Source organism: Pelobates fuscus, chromosome 4 (assembly GCF_036172605.1).
Source record: "Pelobates fuscus isolate aPelFus1 chromosome 4, aPelFus1.pri, whole genome shotgun sequence".
NCBI classification, from domain to species: domain Eukaryota; kingdom Metazoa; phylum Chordata; class Amphibia; order Anura; family Pelobatidae; genus Pelobates; species Pelobates fuscus.
The window spans coordinates 300,677,611-300,694,066 of record NC_086320.1 but is presented as its reverse complement, the minus strand read 5'-3'; the positions used below and the strand labels follow the sequence as shown (position 1 = coordinate 300,694,066).

Below are 16,456 nucleotides of genomic sequence, written 5' to 3'. Positions count from 1 at the left end.
ACTAGTAAAATGGTGCTTCTGTAAGTAGTATTAGTGTATTTAGATTATATGTTTATTAAAAGGACTTGCCATTTTTAGGTTTTTCATAGATAGAATCTTCTTGAAAATCTTGGAAAGTCTATAAATGCAATTGAAATTTCAATACAATTTGAAGACACCATTATTAAAACATGGGAACTACTTTGTCTTATGGACAAAACATTTTTTGGCAATATATGATTATAAAAATGCTGAGTATTTAAAATAAGTACACAGAACAAAAAATAAATAAATGTCAGTGTCTACTAATTATTTTATTGCTGAATGAACTCCCAAGTTGAAAGCAGGTACGAGTTTCAACCCGACACACTTGAAATCAAAGTTGAGTAATGTGATTGGCTGCTTGTTTTTAACCAATAAAAAAATAAAGCTATGAGGAAGTGCAGGTTCACTGATCAGAATGTACACAACAGATAATATCCTAATGACACCTTCACCAAGTAGATACATAATAAAATGATTACAAGTAGGTCTGAATTTCTTTAAATGTTCCCTTTACATAAACTAAAGTTAACAAGAAATCTATAGTTCATAAAAGGACAAGGATATGGCAGTCATTTGTTTCTTACCCAAACAAAGCAATGGAAATTGCATTAAAAGTGAGATGTAACATCTCATTTTATTGTTTGTGGTCATTAATAAAATGCTAGTAAAGTGCTTTATAATAAGGAGAACTGTCCATCAGACATTGTCTTGGATATATATTCACAGTACAGAAGCAAAGGAGAGGGAAAAAAGACTCTCTCAGTTGAAACAAAATGGTGGATGTGTGTTTAATGTGTGGTTAATAAAAAATAAATAAAACCAAAGATTGCTCTCACAAAAAAACAAAAAAAACCTTCAAATCTACAAACAGAGGTATTTTGAAATGTACGATTAATATTCTGCTGTCTAAACATAATAATAAAACTGTCCATAAAATAAAATTGTAATAAAAACTAATTTCTTGCAATTCTCGACAATGATTTTACTAATTATTACGCTGCCTACTTCACACGGTTAGAGAAAAGTGACAATGCTTCTTCTTGATCTTATTAGGAATGCAGCATCAAGAATTACTGCAGAATTGTTTAAAATAATGAACTAAAATATTGCAAAACAGGAAGATTGATCATAAATTAGATAGTCTATGGATCATAATTAGAATTTCAAAAGGTTTAAATGGATCTAAATAATTGAAAGAGGAGATAACTAGTTGGATTTTTAATACCAGTCTCATGATATAAACAGATTTATTTAAGATAGACGTCTTAATGTTGTATTGTAAACCTGTTCTTCCTTAGTTATTCCTACGTATAAATAGTCAACATGTTCCTCAGTGCTTGTGAACGGTAGACGACAAAAATAAAAAACACATTTAAAAGACCAGGAATAAGCTCAAAAGAGCTTATGTTTTATTCCATAATTCTGGCAGATTGACAAATAAGAAATGGTAGTCTCTATGAGAAGAGATACAAGAAAAGATCTAACCTTAGGCAGCCTTAAGGACGACAGGAAAATTACAATGAAACACCAGTTTCACGCTGCCACATAAAAAATAAAAAAATAATGAAACTTATGGGGAAAACACTTTGAAGATGAATATATCTATGTGATGTCTCTCCTATAGAGCTGCATGTGTGCTACTGGATGTTCATGAGGAAACGTTATTCCTAATAGTTACATACCCATTGGTTTCCATGTAGCCAAGTTCCCTTCACTTAAAACTGCATAGAGGGAACATTTCTATTTTCTAACAATATACATTTGACTGTGATTGTGCCAAGCTAACATGGAATGTAATAAGCTGCTCACTCTTTTAGGACCCAAAGTCTTATTATTTGGCAACACCTAATTTATTAGTTAACATCTCCCATCAGAGAGCAGTAGAAAACCTAGATTATAGGGCAGATAAATTTACCTAATAATAGGAACCCTATACGGAGTCTTGCTAAAACGTACGTATTTTCATGTCTCTCCAAAATTTCCACCTAGACGTTCATATGGCAGACAGCTGAAGATGTTCTCGCACAGAAACAAAGACGACAAAGACAGTATGTGAACTCTCTTAATACAAATTGCAATTCTTATTATATAGCCTAAATATTTGAAGTCAAAAGATGAACTGCTTTGCACAGGACACAAAGTAGGAGATTTTACAAAGTGACTAATAGAAACATGGTTTAAAGTTTGAAATTATGGAGCCATAAGGAACATTCCTTCTGATTCCATTGTGACAGATCTACTTTTAGAACACGACATCACTTTTCTACTATGGGCATTTTTTTATTTTTTTTTTAAATCTCCCCTATATAAATTAATTGTCCACCCATTTCCCCCTTTTACGCTATTTCCAAACCTAGCAGCAAGGTGCGTCATGTCAACAGACTGTATGTTGAGGTGTCCCTGTTTACCACCAAATGCTTTTATTATGGTATTTGTAAAAAGTATATCACAGGATGTATGCCCCAAAAAGCAGCACATAAAGAAGTACTAAATTTAATTTATGAATTGCTTTAAAAAAAAAAAAAATAAAAAAAAAAAAAAAAAAAAAAGCCTCACAGTGCATTTCATCCATACGTTCATCCACCACAGGACGGTTTTAAATCCACTTGCTGGTATCTATAATAATAATAATAATAATAATAATAATCTTTTTTCTATTTTTTCTATTTTTTTTTTTAGAAGGGAACTGGGCAATCAATGATTGCAATTTTCAAACAAAGTTGTGAATAACACTCAGATATATACAGTGAGAGACACCATGCAAGAGACAAGAACTGCATCTTTAAACTTTACAATATGTCCCTTTTCCCATAACTCATTAGTGAATTTATATTTCATATATATATATTTGATGTGATACTATCCACTCAAGATAATACAACACTTTATATTAGCAAACATCTCAAGAGTTTAAACGCTCTTGAATGTCATTTTTGTTTTATACTTCTAAAGAGATCAAAATAAATTAAACATTTATACATAATTACATATGAAGAGAAGTTAACTTATTTTATCCTTTTAGTTTAGTACAAAGATAAATTGCCAGAAGTCCACCTTATTTTTATATTTATATATATATATATATATAGATATAATTATTTTTTTCTCTTAAAATTTGGCTCAATAATTATATTACTCTCTCAATTGGTGATGAAAGACTGATTTCGGATTTGTGTGCTTATTCATTAAATGTTGTGCAGAATGCCTTGGGATTAAACAGCGGGGTGTAAACCCCTTTGAGTGAATAAGAGTTGACTGCATTGCATAGCAATACGGCACACACCCTCCTACCACACCAGAGGGTTGAGAGTGCTAGGTAAGCTCCATATTTTTGCAGTCTAGAGTAATTTAAAAATATTGAATAATGACCGTGATCAACTGTTTAAAGATAGCAATTACTGGGTGCAAACTTCCACTACGTATTCATTCCCTTTTGTAACCAAGGACTGACTTGTTGTATTAGAAAAAGGTAGGAATATCAAATTATTTGAGGGTCACCTAGAACACAAAATGTTGTGACCTCACACAAAGGTACAAAGGTTGCTCGGTGTATACAGTCACCTTTGTGACTTCAGATATTTCCTGTTCGTACCTTATTTAAAATAATTGGACTTTCAGAAATGGCTAAATATAAAATATCTATTTTTTTTCTGACACAACTCAGTGTGAACCACAAAATAACTTTGCCACTCTAAACAGTATTTAAAACAAATAAGAAAACAATCTACCATAAAAAAAACAAAAACAAAAAAAACACCCGTTCTTTTATAAAAAAAATTGTAGCAACCTAATAAAGAACAACTGGATCCTTCTAGCGACATAAAAGACAAACAAGCAGGGGAAACACAAACTTTAAAAAAAATGCATTTTTTTTTTCACGTGGTTTGAGTGTCAGATATAGCTGGAGACCTTTATGGAACTTTACATGTAGAACGGAGGGAATACAGTACTTAAAAATTCTCTTGGTGCTAAATTGTAGTAATAAAAAAACAAAACAAAAACCTTTCACTTTTCATCTGGCCAATCATGGGCAATTCGTAGATAAAAAAAAACCAAACAAACAAAAAAAAAAACAGACAGTAATGCTCCATTCTGAACAAGGTTATCCCCTTATTTGCACATTTGATTTTGTTTGTGGACACCAAAAAAATTTATACACCTAGAGTAAAGTCCATGGAAGCCTTAAAATTACAAGACTACATGTTGTAGGCCACATAAATGGGATCTAGCTGATCTGCCAAAAACCCATCTCGTAGGTGCATACGTTGTTTCTCTCCACGGGAGTTGATAGGAATGACACCAATGTCCACCACCACGACAACACCTACGATCAGATAATGTTCTTCCAAGATCACATTGGTTACCAGCGGTACTAGATCCAAGGCTTCCTGTTCTGATCCCTCAAGTTCAACGACAACCACCAACAAATTAGTCCAGGTAAACACAGCACTGTGTGGAAAGCAAAAGAACAACGCTATGTATTAGTAAGTGTAGACAGAAGCACAATGATGCTCCTAGATGGACTCTCTAATGGTAACAAGACAAACAATTCCATGATTGCTACACACATACAACATACTTTATTGGAGAATAAAAAAGTTACTATTACAAATCTCAATGAATACTTTTGAATAAAATAGTGTTTTTAGTAGACCCATATTTCCATAAAGCAATTCCACACTGGTTGATCCACCAAGGAGGTAAAACTGAAAAAGCACATGTCTGATTCAAGGCTGTTGCTTTCTCAGGACTAGGGTTGTTAGAAGATAGTTGGGAGAGCATATGCAGTCTTCAAGTGCCTGGTTGCCAGTGCTGTGTTAGAGAAACAAATTATACTATGTACCTGTTCATGTAATACTCACCATTCTGTGACGCTCTTATGGGCTCTGATCACTGAAGTTTCAATATCAATTGGATGATATCTCATCCCTCGCAGTTCCATTGCTTCATCCAGAGCACCAACAACATAAAGGGCATCGTGGCGTTCTACATGGAAAATACAGAAAATACCAAACTGCATCATACACAGGGACATGTAGACTAAAACATGTAAATATTTACTGATCCATGCTACCATTAAGATAGCATAAAAATAATTTTAGAGACATCTCATTCCTAGAAACACATACTAACTTGTTTTAACATACCACTGTGTGGCTTCTTGTTTATTGTCATAAGAAACCAGAACTGTAGAGCTAAACTGCATACATAGCACGGGTGTGAGCAGGGACAAACAGACAAAAATTTGGTCTGGGCATTTAAAGGAAGGGTAACTCAATGACGAGTGTGCCCAGAGAGGGGGCATTTTGTGTCATGACCAATGACAGGCACATTGAACCAAAGCTGGCTTTGACAGCTTGATGCCTCTCAAAGGCAGCCCATGCGCAGAGTCCTTTTGAAGAGCTCTGGTATAGAAAAATGCTCTTTAATGACATGCTTGTTCTGCATTTGCTAGTAACTTGTCTATGGTGTCCCCATAGTGGAATACCAAAGGACAAAAGGGATTGGAGAGGCTGAATGTGGTTTTGTATGCTTGTGATGTTGCATGTGTAGGGTAGGCTACTTGCAGTGTTATGTGTGGGGTAGATTACCAGTAGTGTGCTGTGTGTGGAAGCTGCTTGTGAGTTTACACGTGTGTGTGGGATTCTGTTTTGGGGGTTATGTGTGTGAGGTGCTACTTAAGCAGTTAGACTTTTTTGTGCAGTTGTTGATGTGTGAATGTGTCTGTTTGCAGTGTAATGTGTGTAGAGGCCTGTTAGTGGTGTGTTGTGTGTATAGGGGCTATAATGTGAGGAATAGGGAGATAGGGGCTGTAGAGTTGGGGTGGGTTCATGATGCGCATGTGAGGAATAAGGAGTTGCAATGTGTGTGGGATAGGAGCTGTAGTATTTGGGGTGTAGTGTATGTGCGGTGCAGACGTGTGTAAGGAGGCAGGGGCATAAGTGTGTGTAGGTGATAAACACTGTCATTTAAGGGGAATATAGGCTCTTGTGGGGGGAGCAGAGACTGAGTGGTAATTATACAAATAAAATATATTTTACATAAAAATCAAACAAACAACAATAATGCACAACGGGTGCAGACAGCTACCTCTGGGGAAAGTAGCAGAGCGTTTGCTGAGGTCACCCATGGCAAAGGCAACCATCTGATATGGAAGCTACAACAGCTCAATCTTCCTCCCCTTGGCATTAGCATGAGCTGCAGGTGCCAACCGGGAAGATCCTTTGTTTTATTAAATATCACAATCCAGATTTAAATATTGTTACATTGGGGTATATTTAAAGTCACAGTGCATGCGTTCACATTGTGCTATTTCACTCCAGATTTTATATTTTCAATAGTGGTACTTTATTTCAGTATCAATCACATTATGGATAATTTTTTTTTTTTACCTAACAATCTTAAAGGAACACTCTAATGTTAGGAATACAACACATGTATTCCTAACACTACAGTGTTGGGCTAGCGGTTTAGGTCCCCAGACCCCTCTCTGTGGAGTAATAAGGTTATTTTGCTCACCTTTTCTCCATTGCCGCCCTAGTCTCGCTGCTGGTGGTCCGCGTCCAAGATCATCAAACTTGATATCAGCCAAACCATTGCTTTCCCATAGAAAAGCATTTGAAGGGTATTTCTAAGAAAAGGCAGCGTTTACACTGAAAAGCCTGCAGGGACATGCTATAGACACCAGGACCACTACATTAGGCTGTATTGGTTCTGGTAACTGTAGTGGTTCTGGTGACTATAGTGTCCCTTTAATTCTTTACTTCTCATAGTGAGGTTGCAGAGAACAGCATCTTACCACCATTGGCATCTGTCAGTTCTGTCCTCCTTAGGAATCCCAGGTAACCTGTTCTTGCCCAGACTGTTTGTGTGTCTCCAAAACTGAGCCTCGAACTGAAATGATCTGATTGCAGAGACTCATCACCATATATTGTAAAGTACCCACTAGCATTGTGAGCACTATGGACCCAGATCTAAAAGAAATTAGAAAATAAATCTATAAATTATTAAAAATAAATACATAATGTACATACATTTGTATAGCCAAAAAAAAAGGTATTATGTCATTGTTTTCTTATCATGCTGAACATGCAACACTTGAGAAAATAAATAAATATACTTTTCATTATATATATATATATATATATATATATATATATATATATATATATAAATGATGAGAAGAGCACTGGACACATTACATCCAAAGGGCCTCAACGAATACGTTTCCTTCCATGCCTTACTGGACATGCGTTAATTCTATTTATCTTTAGAGTTATTGACATTTATGTTTATTCATTTATTTTGTTAGTTTCTAGTTATAATTTATTATGTATCTCTCATTATTCATCACATATTACTTTTTATTTATTATTTATTATTTTGTATTCCTATTATATATATTTTTTTACACTTATTTCCATACTTATGGTGATCCCTTTCATTTCCTGTATATTGGTATTTGTATTTTTATGTATATTTGTACTTCTATCTTTATTCGTTTTTATTTGTACTATTTTTACTATTCTTATTTTTTTTTTTTTATTCTTTATTTTTGAAGTGCAGGTAATTACATACATCTTGTCACGCCCCAACAGCTTGTGACAGGAGACAAAATACACAGCTTGTAAGCAGTAAGGCAGTGAGAAAACATGCACAATTTTTAAAGTTACAAAGACAAGAGTAGGTACATGCTTGGTATTGCTATTATAGAGTTAGATCATAACGTAGGTTCTTATGGTATTCAGATCTATCTAGACTCAATAGCAATTGTAAATGATTATTTATAGCTTTCTCCAACACATTATAGGACCACTGGGGGGACGCACTTTCACGCTATCTTTGGTAGAAGGTGGCATTGCATCGCTGGAAGTTAGATGCTAAATTAGGGTGTGAACTAATTAAAATTTCCACTCGTGTCCTCCATCCCATGCCGCCGGTGGCCATGCCAGGAGTGGTAGGTATGCGTCAGGCAGTGTTGCCTTAGAGGGTAATGAGAGACAAGATGAGCTCTACGCTTGGGAACGGTGGCCCAGTAACATGCCCTGAGGCTCTCTCTCCCTTAGGTTAAGCTAATCGAATGACACTGAGAAACCTATAGGGGTACATTGAGCCTGGGTTATCATCAACAATGCTGGTTACATCTGATATGGTGAAACAAGTCACTGCAGTATTGACCCCACCTGAACTAGCATGAACATTTGAAGTGCAATAAAATAATATAGCATAAGGCAACAGGCCAAAATCAAAATAAAACTATCAGAACACAATTACGTCCAGTGGGTGTAGTAGGTTGCCAGGGCACGCTGTCTGGCCATCGCCTGTGGTCTCCAGGGGTACGCTTACAGACTGAGCTGCCGTGTCTTCTGATTGTGGTCGGCTCCTGTAACCTTCCAGCAGTATAGAGCATCATGGTGTGTGGTCTTGATATTACCCTGCCACCCGCCCCCTGCACTTCATGGGCCCGGTACTTGCGCCCTCGGTGGTGAGTTATGGCCAACAACGGGAGTCCTGGGGGAGGTGAAATGTCCAGGTGTAGGGCTGTGGTGTGAAGGTTTACCTCTGAGGGTTCCGTGCCCAGGAAGGCAGCCGTGGGTGCCAGTTGTAATCAGTGGGTTGTGGGCACTAGCTTCTGCAGGGATCCGTTGTGTGTGAGTCAGGTACCGTAGATTGATTCAGGGCACGGGCGGAGGTGTCTGCAGGCAGGCAAAGTTGTCAGCGTTGGTCACATTGCCGCCATTTTGGTGCTCCGGCACACAGTGCACCACGCGGTGTAGGCCTGGTGAAGAGAAGATGGTAGGCTATGATTCTCCCCAGTGGGGACCGGGATAACCCCCCCCGGTCCAAAGGGGGGGAAGCGGGACCTGCGAGGCACGTCTCAAGGTCGTCACACGGCAGCCGGGCTCACCAGCAGGACGGCGCCCGTCCGCCCCGCCTTCACCCACACAGGCCCCAAAGCCTCGTATCTCCACCACAGGCTCCGAAACATCGATCTTGGGGACCGCAGTGCCGCCGGCAGCTACCCGGACACATGGGATATCTCTTGGGCTTCGATGTAGGTGGTAAACCTCAATATTTTTCCCCTAGGGGAATAAGTTTTGCAGGAGCCCCTCACGCCTGCGACCGGTCAGCATGGCGGTCAGGCCCCGCCCCTCTTATTCTTATTTTTATTTACATTTATATTTATTCTTTTTTATTTTCATATTTATTGTTATTTTTATTTTTAGATTTATTTTTATTTTTATTATTTTTTATGTCCAGCTCCTGCCTTTGCTCTCTATGATCTTTCGGCCCTCTTTCTTAATAATGTTTATGCAAAGATCCAACTAGCTGCTCCTGTCATTCATTTGTTTAGGTACTACACTGCTCTCAATAAAATTCTCTGTTGGTGTATCCATTATGTATTCCATTGATTGATACAGTACTGAATATATGTATATACTCTTTTTGTAAATTTGTATATATGCATTCACTTATAGTCCACACTGCTCTATTCTGTTTCTGTTTTTGTCTCACATGACCTTTCTCCTCCTGTCTTGGTTTTAGTTTCACATTTTTTTGGTCACTTTGTCACATATTGTTTTTGCATCACTCTTTCTTTTATTCACCATAGTTACCTCCCCCTTATTTCCTTTTCTCATATTCTCTATCTTGTTCTAACAGTTAGATCCTCTTCTTTGCTCACTCCTTTCATACTGCTCTACTATTTAGGTCTGTGCACATCCATTACTCAACACATTTCCCCTTCTGAACGTCTTTGCTTTCTGCATCCCGGACTATTCGTTGGTGTAGCAATGTAGCTTATGCTGGTGCATATTTTGGTCACCACTTTTGTATTGTCTCATATATTCTTCCTACTTGTTTTATTTATTTATTCTTTATTCACATTACGCACGATCACTCACTTCAGGTTTCCATGGTAACTAGACGCCGGTTCACGACCTTTTCCGGTCGCACTCATTTGATGTCATCACTCAGTTACGGAACCCACACACTACAATCTAATTACTGCACAGCGTTCACACATGGCTTTGGGGGCACATCTATTCCAGGGTAAGTGATTACCTCTTCATCATTTCTGTTATAAATGCCACTGCTTCACTCTTTTATGCATCTTGATAAAGACCTGCGGGTCGAAACGTCGATTTTGTTCAACACTGATAAAATCTACTAACAAGTCCTCTGGAGTGCTCTTCTCATCATTTTTCTATTTATCTACGCTCTGCAGCACCGAGGCTATTTTTGGACAATATCTTTAAGGTAGAGTGCCAGATTCTGTATATATCTATATCTATATATATATATATATATATATACACACACAAAAAATAAAAAAGTAGGATGCACTCTCAGGTCTCGATTGATTTTTGCACAGCTATTATGGATTTTTTCTTACAATTCTTTATTTTTGATGGACTGAGAAGGAACAATAATGACATATCAGAAAATACATGGTCAACCATAGTGTCACAGCTAGCAAACAATGTATATGTATGAAACAGGAATAATAGATGATTGGATGCCTGGACCTTGGTCAATGAAATTAAAACTTAACGTTTAATAAATCATTAAAATGTTAAATGGGATGAACAGGTGAAAAATTGAGTATATATAACAAAGAGAAAGTGCAAATTGGGGGTGGGGGGGTGGAGGGGAGGACATGTTAAATGGGTTGAACAGGTGGGAAATTAAGTATATTCATCAAAGAGAAAGTGAAAATTAAAAAAATAGGACATAATAAATGAAAAAGCACAGCAATCGTGAATGTCAAAAAAGATAACAAGTGCTGGAAGGTCCTAGATAATATGTAGTGCTAAATAAAGTAAATACAAGGAAAAGTAACTCTCTCTGTAGTTTTGTCATGCAGAGATTCAAGACCAGTATACAAACAGCTGTAGTCAGTGTAACATTCAAAACCACTAAAACTGAAAATCTAAATAGTCTAATGTATCGACTGGCTGGACAGATAGGGGTAACAATATCCCACACAAAGATCTAACTGTGTCTAGTCCCAGATGCGCTTACAACAGTGTTGCTAAGTTCCCTGAAGGGAACAAATGTATCGCTCTGTTTAATTCCATCTGCGAGGGGTAACCTTCATTAAACAGTGTACTATGTGATTATTTTATGGCCAATGAACTAATGAAAAAGTTACTGCTAAACCTAGGTAGGAATATTCTAAGAATTGTAGGTAAGTAATCCATACTAACAAAAATGTCAAAAAAATCTAAATAATACCTAGATCACTATAATCAAGTACCCGAGAGGCTGTGTTCCCTACAATATTATGCTATAAAAAAAACTTGTGAATGAGTAGGTCGACGTGGGTACATGTGATCACCAGGTATATTAAGAGCTCCAACACGCGTTTCGCTGGTTTAGCTTCCTTAGAACCTTGACACTTTTATTCCCATTTGTCGTCTCTTTATGTATAAAAAGACAGCACAGTCTAAACCTAGGTAGGAATATTCTAAGAATTGTAGGTAAGTAATCCATACTAACAAAAATTTGAGCTGTGCTTTTGAAAGCACCTAAGCTTTTTTCTGTAAAGACACTGTCACTCATTAGCTGAATATGGTAAAAATCAAAATAATACCTAGATCACTATAATCAAGTACCCGAGAGGCTGTGTTCCCTTCAATATTATGCTATAAAAAAAACTTGTGAATGAGTAGGTCGACGTGGGTACATGTGATCACCAGGTATATTAAGAGCTCCAACACGCGTTTCGCTGGTTTTAGTGGTACTTCCTTAGAACCTTGACACTTTTATTCCCATTTGTCGTCTCTTTATGTATGAAACAGCACACTTTTTCCAAATAAGGAGGAGTTACTTATGTCTACGTGTAAAATAAGGTTACATAGTTACAGCTGAAAAGAGACTTGCGTCCATCAAGTTCAGCCTTCCTCACTTATGTTTTTGCTGTTGATCCAAAAGAAGGCAAAAAACTCAGTCTGAAGCTCTTCCAATTTTGCAACAAACTAGGAATAAAATCCTTCTTGAGCCCAAAATAGCAATCAGATGTCTCCTTGGATCAAGCAGCTATTACCCCACTAATTAGAAATTATATCCCTGTATGTTATGTTTTTGCAAGTATTTATCCAATTGCAGTTTAAACATCTGTATAGACTCTGACAAAACCACCTTTTCAGGCAAATAATTCCATATCCTTATTGCTCTTACTGTAAAAAACCTTTTCTTTGCCTTAGATGAAATCTCCTTTCTTCAAGCCTAAATGTGTGACCTTGTGTCCTATGTATAGCCCTGTTTAGGAATAGATTTCCAGATAATGGTTTGTACTGGCCTCGAATATATTTGTATAATGTTATCATATCCCCTCTCAGGCGCCGTTTTTCCAAACTAAAGAGATTTACATTTTTTAACCTTTCTTCATAACTAAAATGTTCCATTCCTTTTATCAATTTTGTTGCTCGTCTCTGCACTTTTTCTAGTGCCATGACATCTTTCTTTAGAACAGGTGCCCAAAATTGCACAGCATATTCAAGGTGTGGTCTTACCAGCGATTCATAAAGAGGCAAAATTAGATTTTCATCTCGAGAATTTATGCCCCTATTTATACATGACAAAACCTTCCTGGCCTTAGCAACGGCAGATTGACATTGCATATTGCTGCCTAATTTGTTGTCTATAACAATTCCCAAATCCTTCTCCTGTGTGGTTATCGCTAGTTCACTACCATTTAGGGTGTAAATTGCTTGTGCATTCTTAACCCCGAAGTGCATAACTTTGTATTTCTCTACGTTAAATTTAATCTGCCATTTTAGTGCCCAGTCCCCCAATCTATCCAAATCCCTCTGCAGCAAGGCAATATCCTGCTCACATTTTATTACTTTATAAAGTTTTGTGTCATCTGCAAACACTGATACATGGCTTCCAATGCCCATTTCAAGATCATTTATAAATATGTTAAATAGAAGCGGTCCCAAAACAGAACCCTGCTGGGGGGCCCAAGACAGCTGCTCCGTTTGCCCCGGCCCGCAAACTATGGGGGTCCATCGGGTGGCCCATGCACTTAGGGCCACCCGGTGGGCCTGTGTCAGCTGGGGCCCGGTCGGGCGCTGTGGCGCTTTAACAGCGCGACCGGGCCCTTGCTTTTCGGCAGCCGTCTGGGAGGAAGTGACCGCCGCGCGTCACTTCCTCCCACAGAAACCGGAACCGCGCGGGAGGAAGGAGGACCAGCTGCTCAGAAGGGGGCCAGGCCGGGAGAGAGTGAGAGCTTAACTCCCAGCCACCCCAGCCAGCCCACTGGACCCCAGGGAATCCACCATCCAGGAAAAGGTAAGAAACTGGAGGGTGGTTATCAAATTTTACATGAATGTCTGAGTGTGTGTGTGTCAGTATATATGTATGTCTATCTGTGTGTATGTGTGTTTCAGTATGTCTGTCTGTGTGTATGTGTGCCAGAATGTCTGTCAGTGTGTCAGTATGTCTGTGTGGCTGTGTGTTTCAGTATGGCTGTCTGTGAGTGTCAAAATGTCTGTATGTGTGTATGTCTGTCAGTGTCTGTGTGTATGTGTTTCAGTATGTCTGTCTGTGTGTATGTGTGACAGAATGTCTATGTGTGAGTCTGTCAATGTCCGTGTGGTTCTGTATGTCTGTGTTTGTCAATATGTCTGTCAGTGTATGTGTGTTTCAGTATGTCCATCTGTCTGTGTGTATATGTGCCAGTATGTCTGTCAGTGTATCTGTATGTCTTTGTGTATGTGTGTTTCAGTATGGCTGTCTGTGTCAGTACGTCTGTCAGAATGTGTCTCTGTATCTGTATGTTGTCCATTTGCGTTTGTGTGTGTGTATCTGTATGTGTCAGTGTTTGTATCTGTATATCTGCATGTGTGTCTGAATGTGTGTCAGTGTGTGTGTACCTTTTGTATCTGCATGTATGTAAGTGTTTGTATCTGTATGTGTGTGTCAGTGTCTGTGTGTATCTGTATGTTCTTGTGTGTATCTATATGCGGTCAGTGTGTATCTGCATGTGCGTCAGGTAGTGTATTTGTGTGTATCTATATGTAGTCAGGGGGGCCCAAGTAAATGCTTGCCCAGGGTCCAATCAAAATTAAATGTCCCTGAGAGACACCACTTACCACTTTTGTCCAGCTTGAAAATTTACCATTAATGACAACTCGTTGTACTCTATCCTTAAGTCAATGTTCTACCCAAGAACAAGAATATTCAACTAGACCAATTTCTTTTAGTTTGAAGAGTAACCTATTGTGAGGAACCGTATCAAATGCCTTGGCAAAATCCAAGTAGATCACATCCACTGCAACACCCTGATCCAGTGGTGTACACACAACCCATGGGGCCCCGGTGCGAAAACTGATCCGGGGCCCCCCGCGCGAGCGCTTACTCTGCGCAGGCTGGGGCCGCAACACATGGCGGCGGGCACCTGGTCACAGGGCTGCGACCCGTGCGACCGCGGTATGTATGCCAGTGCATGCATAAACACATACACTTAAAGGACCACTACAGACACCCAGATCACATCAGCTCAATGAAGTGGTCTGGGTGCCAGGTCTCTCTAGTTTTAACCCTGCAGCTGAAAACATAGCAGTTTCAGAGAAACTGCTATGTTTCACTGAGGGTTAATCCAGCCTCTAGTGGCTGTCTCATTGACAGCCGCTAGAGTATTTTCTGCGATGATTCTCACTGTGAAAATCACAGTGAGAAGACGCTGAACGTCAATAGGAAAGCATTGAGTAATGCTTTCCTATTGTCAGGATCGGGACAGGGATCCAACACGCAGAGTACAAACAGTAGCCAGATACGTATACCGGACCTTAGAATGGCCGGACTAACGTAAGTAGTACAGTATAGAATGGTCAAAGACAAGCCAAGGTCGAGGGTAACAGAAGACAGGTAAGCGAGAGACAAGCCGAATCAAGGGTAACAGAGATAAGCAGAGTAAGGTAAACAAGCCGGGTCAAAACCAAAAGGGATAATAGAATACACAAGCACTGAGTGACTAGAACAAGCTAGAACCACGACAGGGCAATGAGCTAATGAAAGAAGCTCTGTTAAATACCCTGTTCAGAGCAGTAACCACGCCTCCGAGGCGTCTTGATTGGTCCTGCAGCAATTGACTGACGTCGTTCCGGGGGAGTGTCCTGATGACTACTTCCTGCCTAGATGCTGTAAAAGGCAGTCACTCCTTCGCGGCCGGCCTAGCATGACCGGATAGACCGCGGGGAAGGGAGCCATCAGACCGTCTGGATGGAGGAACAGCTAAGTCTCTACCTCTTTCGGAGGTAGAGACCACAGGTACCCTGACACCTATGGGCGGTTTGAATGTGCGCGTGGCTCTTGCCACGCATGTGCATTCGGAGCTGAGAGGCGGATGGGGACGGAGAGATCCCCAGCGTTAAGGGAGTCCGGCGCTGGAGAAAGGTAAGTGCTTAAGACACACACACACACTCTCATGAACAGACGCACACATTTACTGACAGACACACACTCAGTGACAGGCGCACAGAAACATACTCAGTAACAGACACACACACTAACACACACACACACACACTAACACACACTCTAACACTAACACACACACACTCACTAACACTAATACACTCACTAACACACACTCACTAACACTAACACACACACTCACTAACACACACACTCACTAACACACACACTCACTAACACACTCACTAACACACATACACTCACTAACACACTCACTAACACACACACTCACTGACACACACACTCACTAACACACACACTCACTAACACACACACACACTCACTAACACTAACACACTGACTAACACACACACTGACTAACACACACACACTGACTAACACACACACACTGACTAACACACACACTCACTAACACTAACACACACACTCACTAACACACACACACACACACTCACTAACACACACACTCACTAACACTAACACACTCACTAACACTAACACACTCACTAACACACACACTCACTAACACTAACACACTCACTAACACTAACACACTCACTAACACTAACACACTCACACTCACTAACACACTCACTAACACTAACACACTCACTAACACTAACACACTCACACGTTTTTGTTTGTTTTTTAAATTTAATCCTATGGGCGGTTTGAATGTGCGCGTGGCTCTTGCCACGCATGTGCATTCGGAGCTGAGAGGCGGATGGGGACGGAGAGATCCCCAGCGTTAAGGGAGGCCGGCGCTGGAGAAAGGTAAGTGCTTAAGACACACACACTCTCATGAACAGACGCACACATTTACTGACAGACACACACTCAGTGACAGACGCACACAAACATACTCAGTAACAGACACACACACTAACACACACACACTCTAACACTAACACACACACACACACACTAACACACACTCTAACACTAACACACACACTCACTAACACTAATACACTCACTAACACAC

At 39.4% G+C, this 16,456-nt stretch overlaps 1 protein-coding gene across 3 annotated transcripts in view; it reads right to left on the bottom strand.

Annotated features, from left to right (window-relative positions):
- Nucleotides 1–3,148: 3,148 nt before the first annotated feature.
- Nucleotides 3,149–16,456, bottom strand: part of DIP2C (disco interacting protein 2 homolog C) — a 446,084-nt gene continuing 432,776 nt past the window's right edge. For all 3 annotated transcript variants that reach the window (XM_063452241.1, XM_063452243.1, XM_063452244.1), the window contains 3 exons: nucleotides 6,824–6,998; nucleotides 4,887–5,010; nucleotides 3,149–4,473 (listed from right to left, as the gene is read on the bottom strand). In XM_063452241.1, the coding sequence (XP_063308311.1) occupies nucleotides 4,221–4,473; nucleotides 4,887–5,010; nucleotides 6,824–6,998 (552 nt within the window). In that variant the 3' untranslated portion in view covers nucleotides 3,149–4,220. The remainder of the gene's footprint in view (nucleotides 4,474–4,886; nucleotides 5,011–6,823; nucleotides 6,999–16,456) is intronic.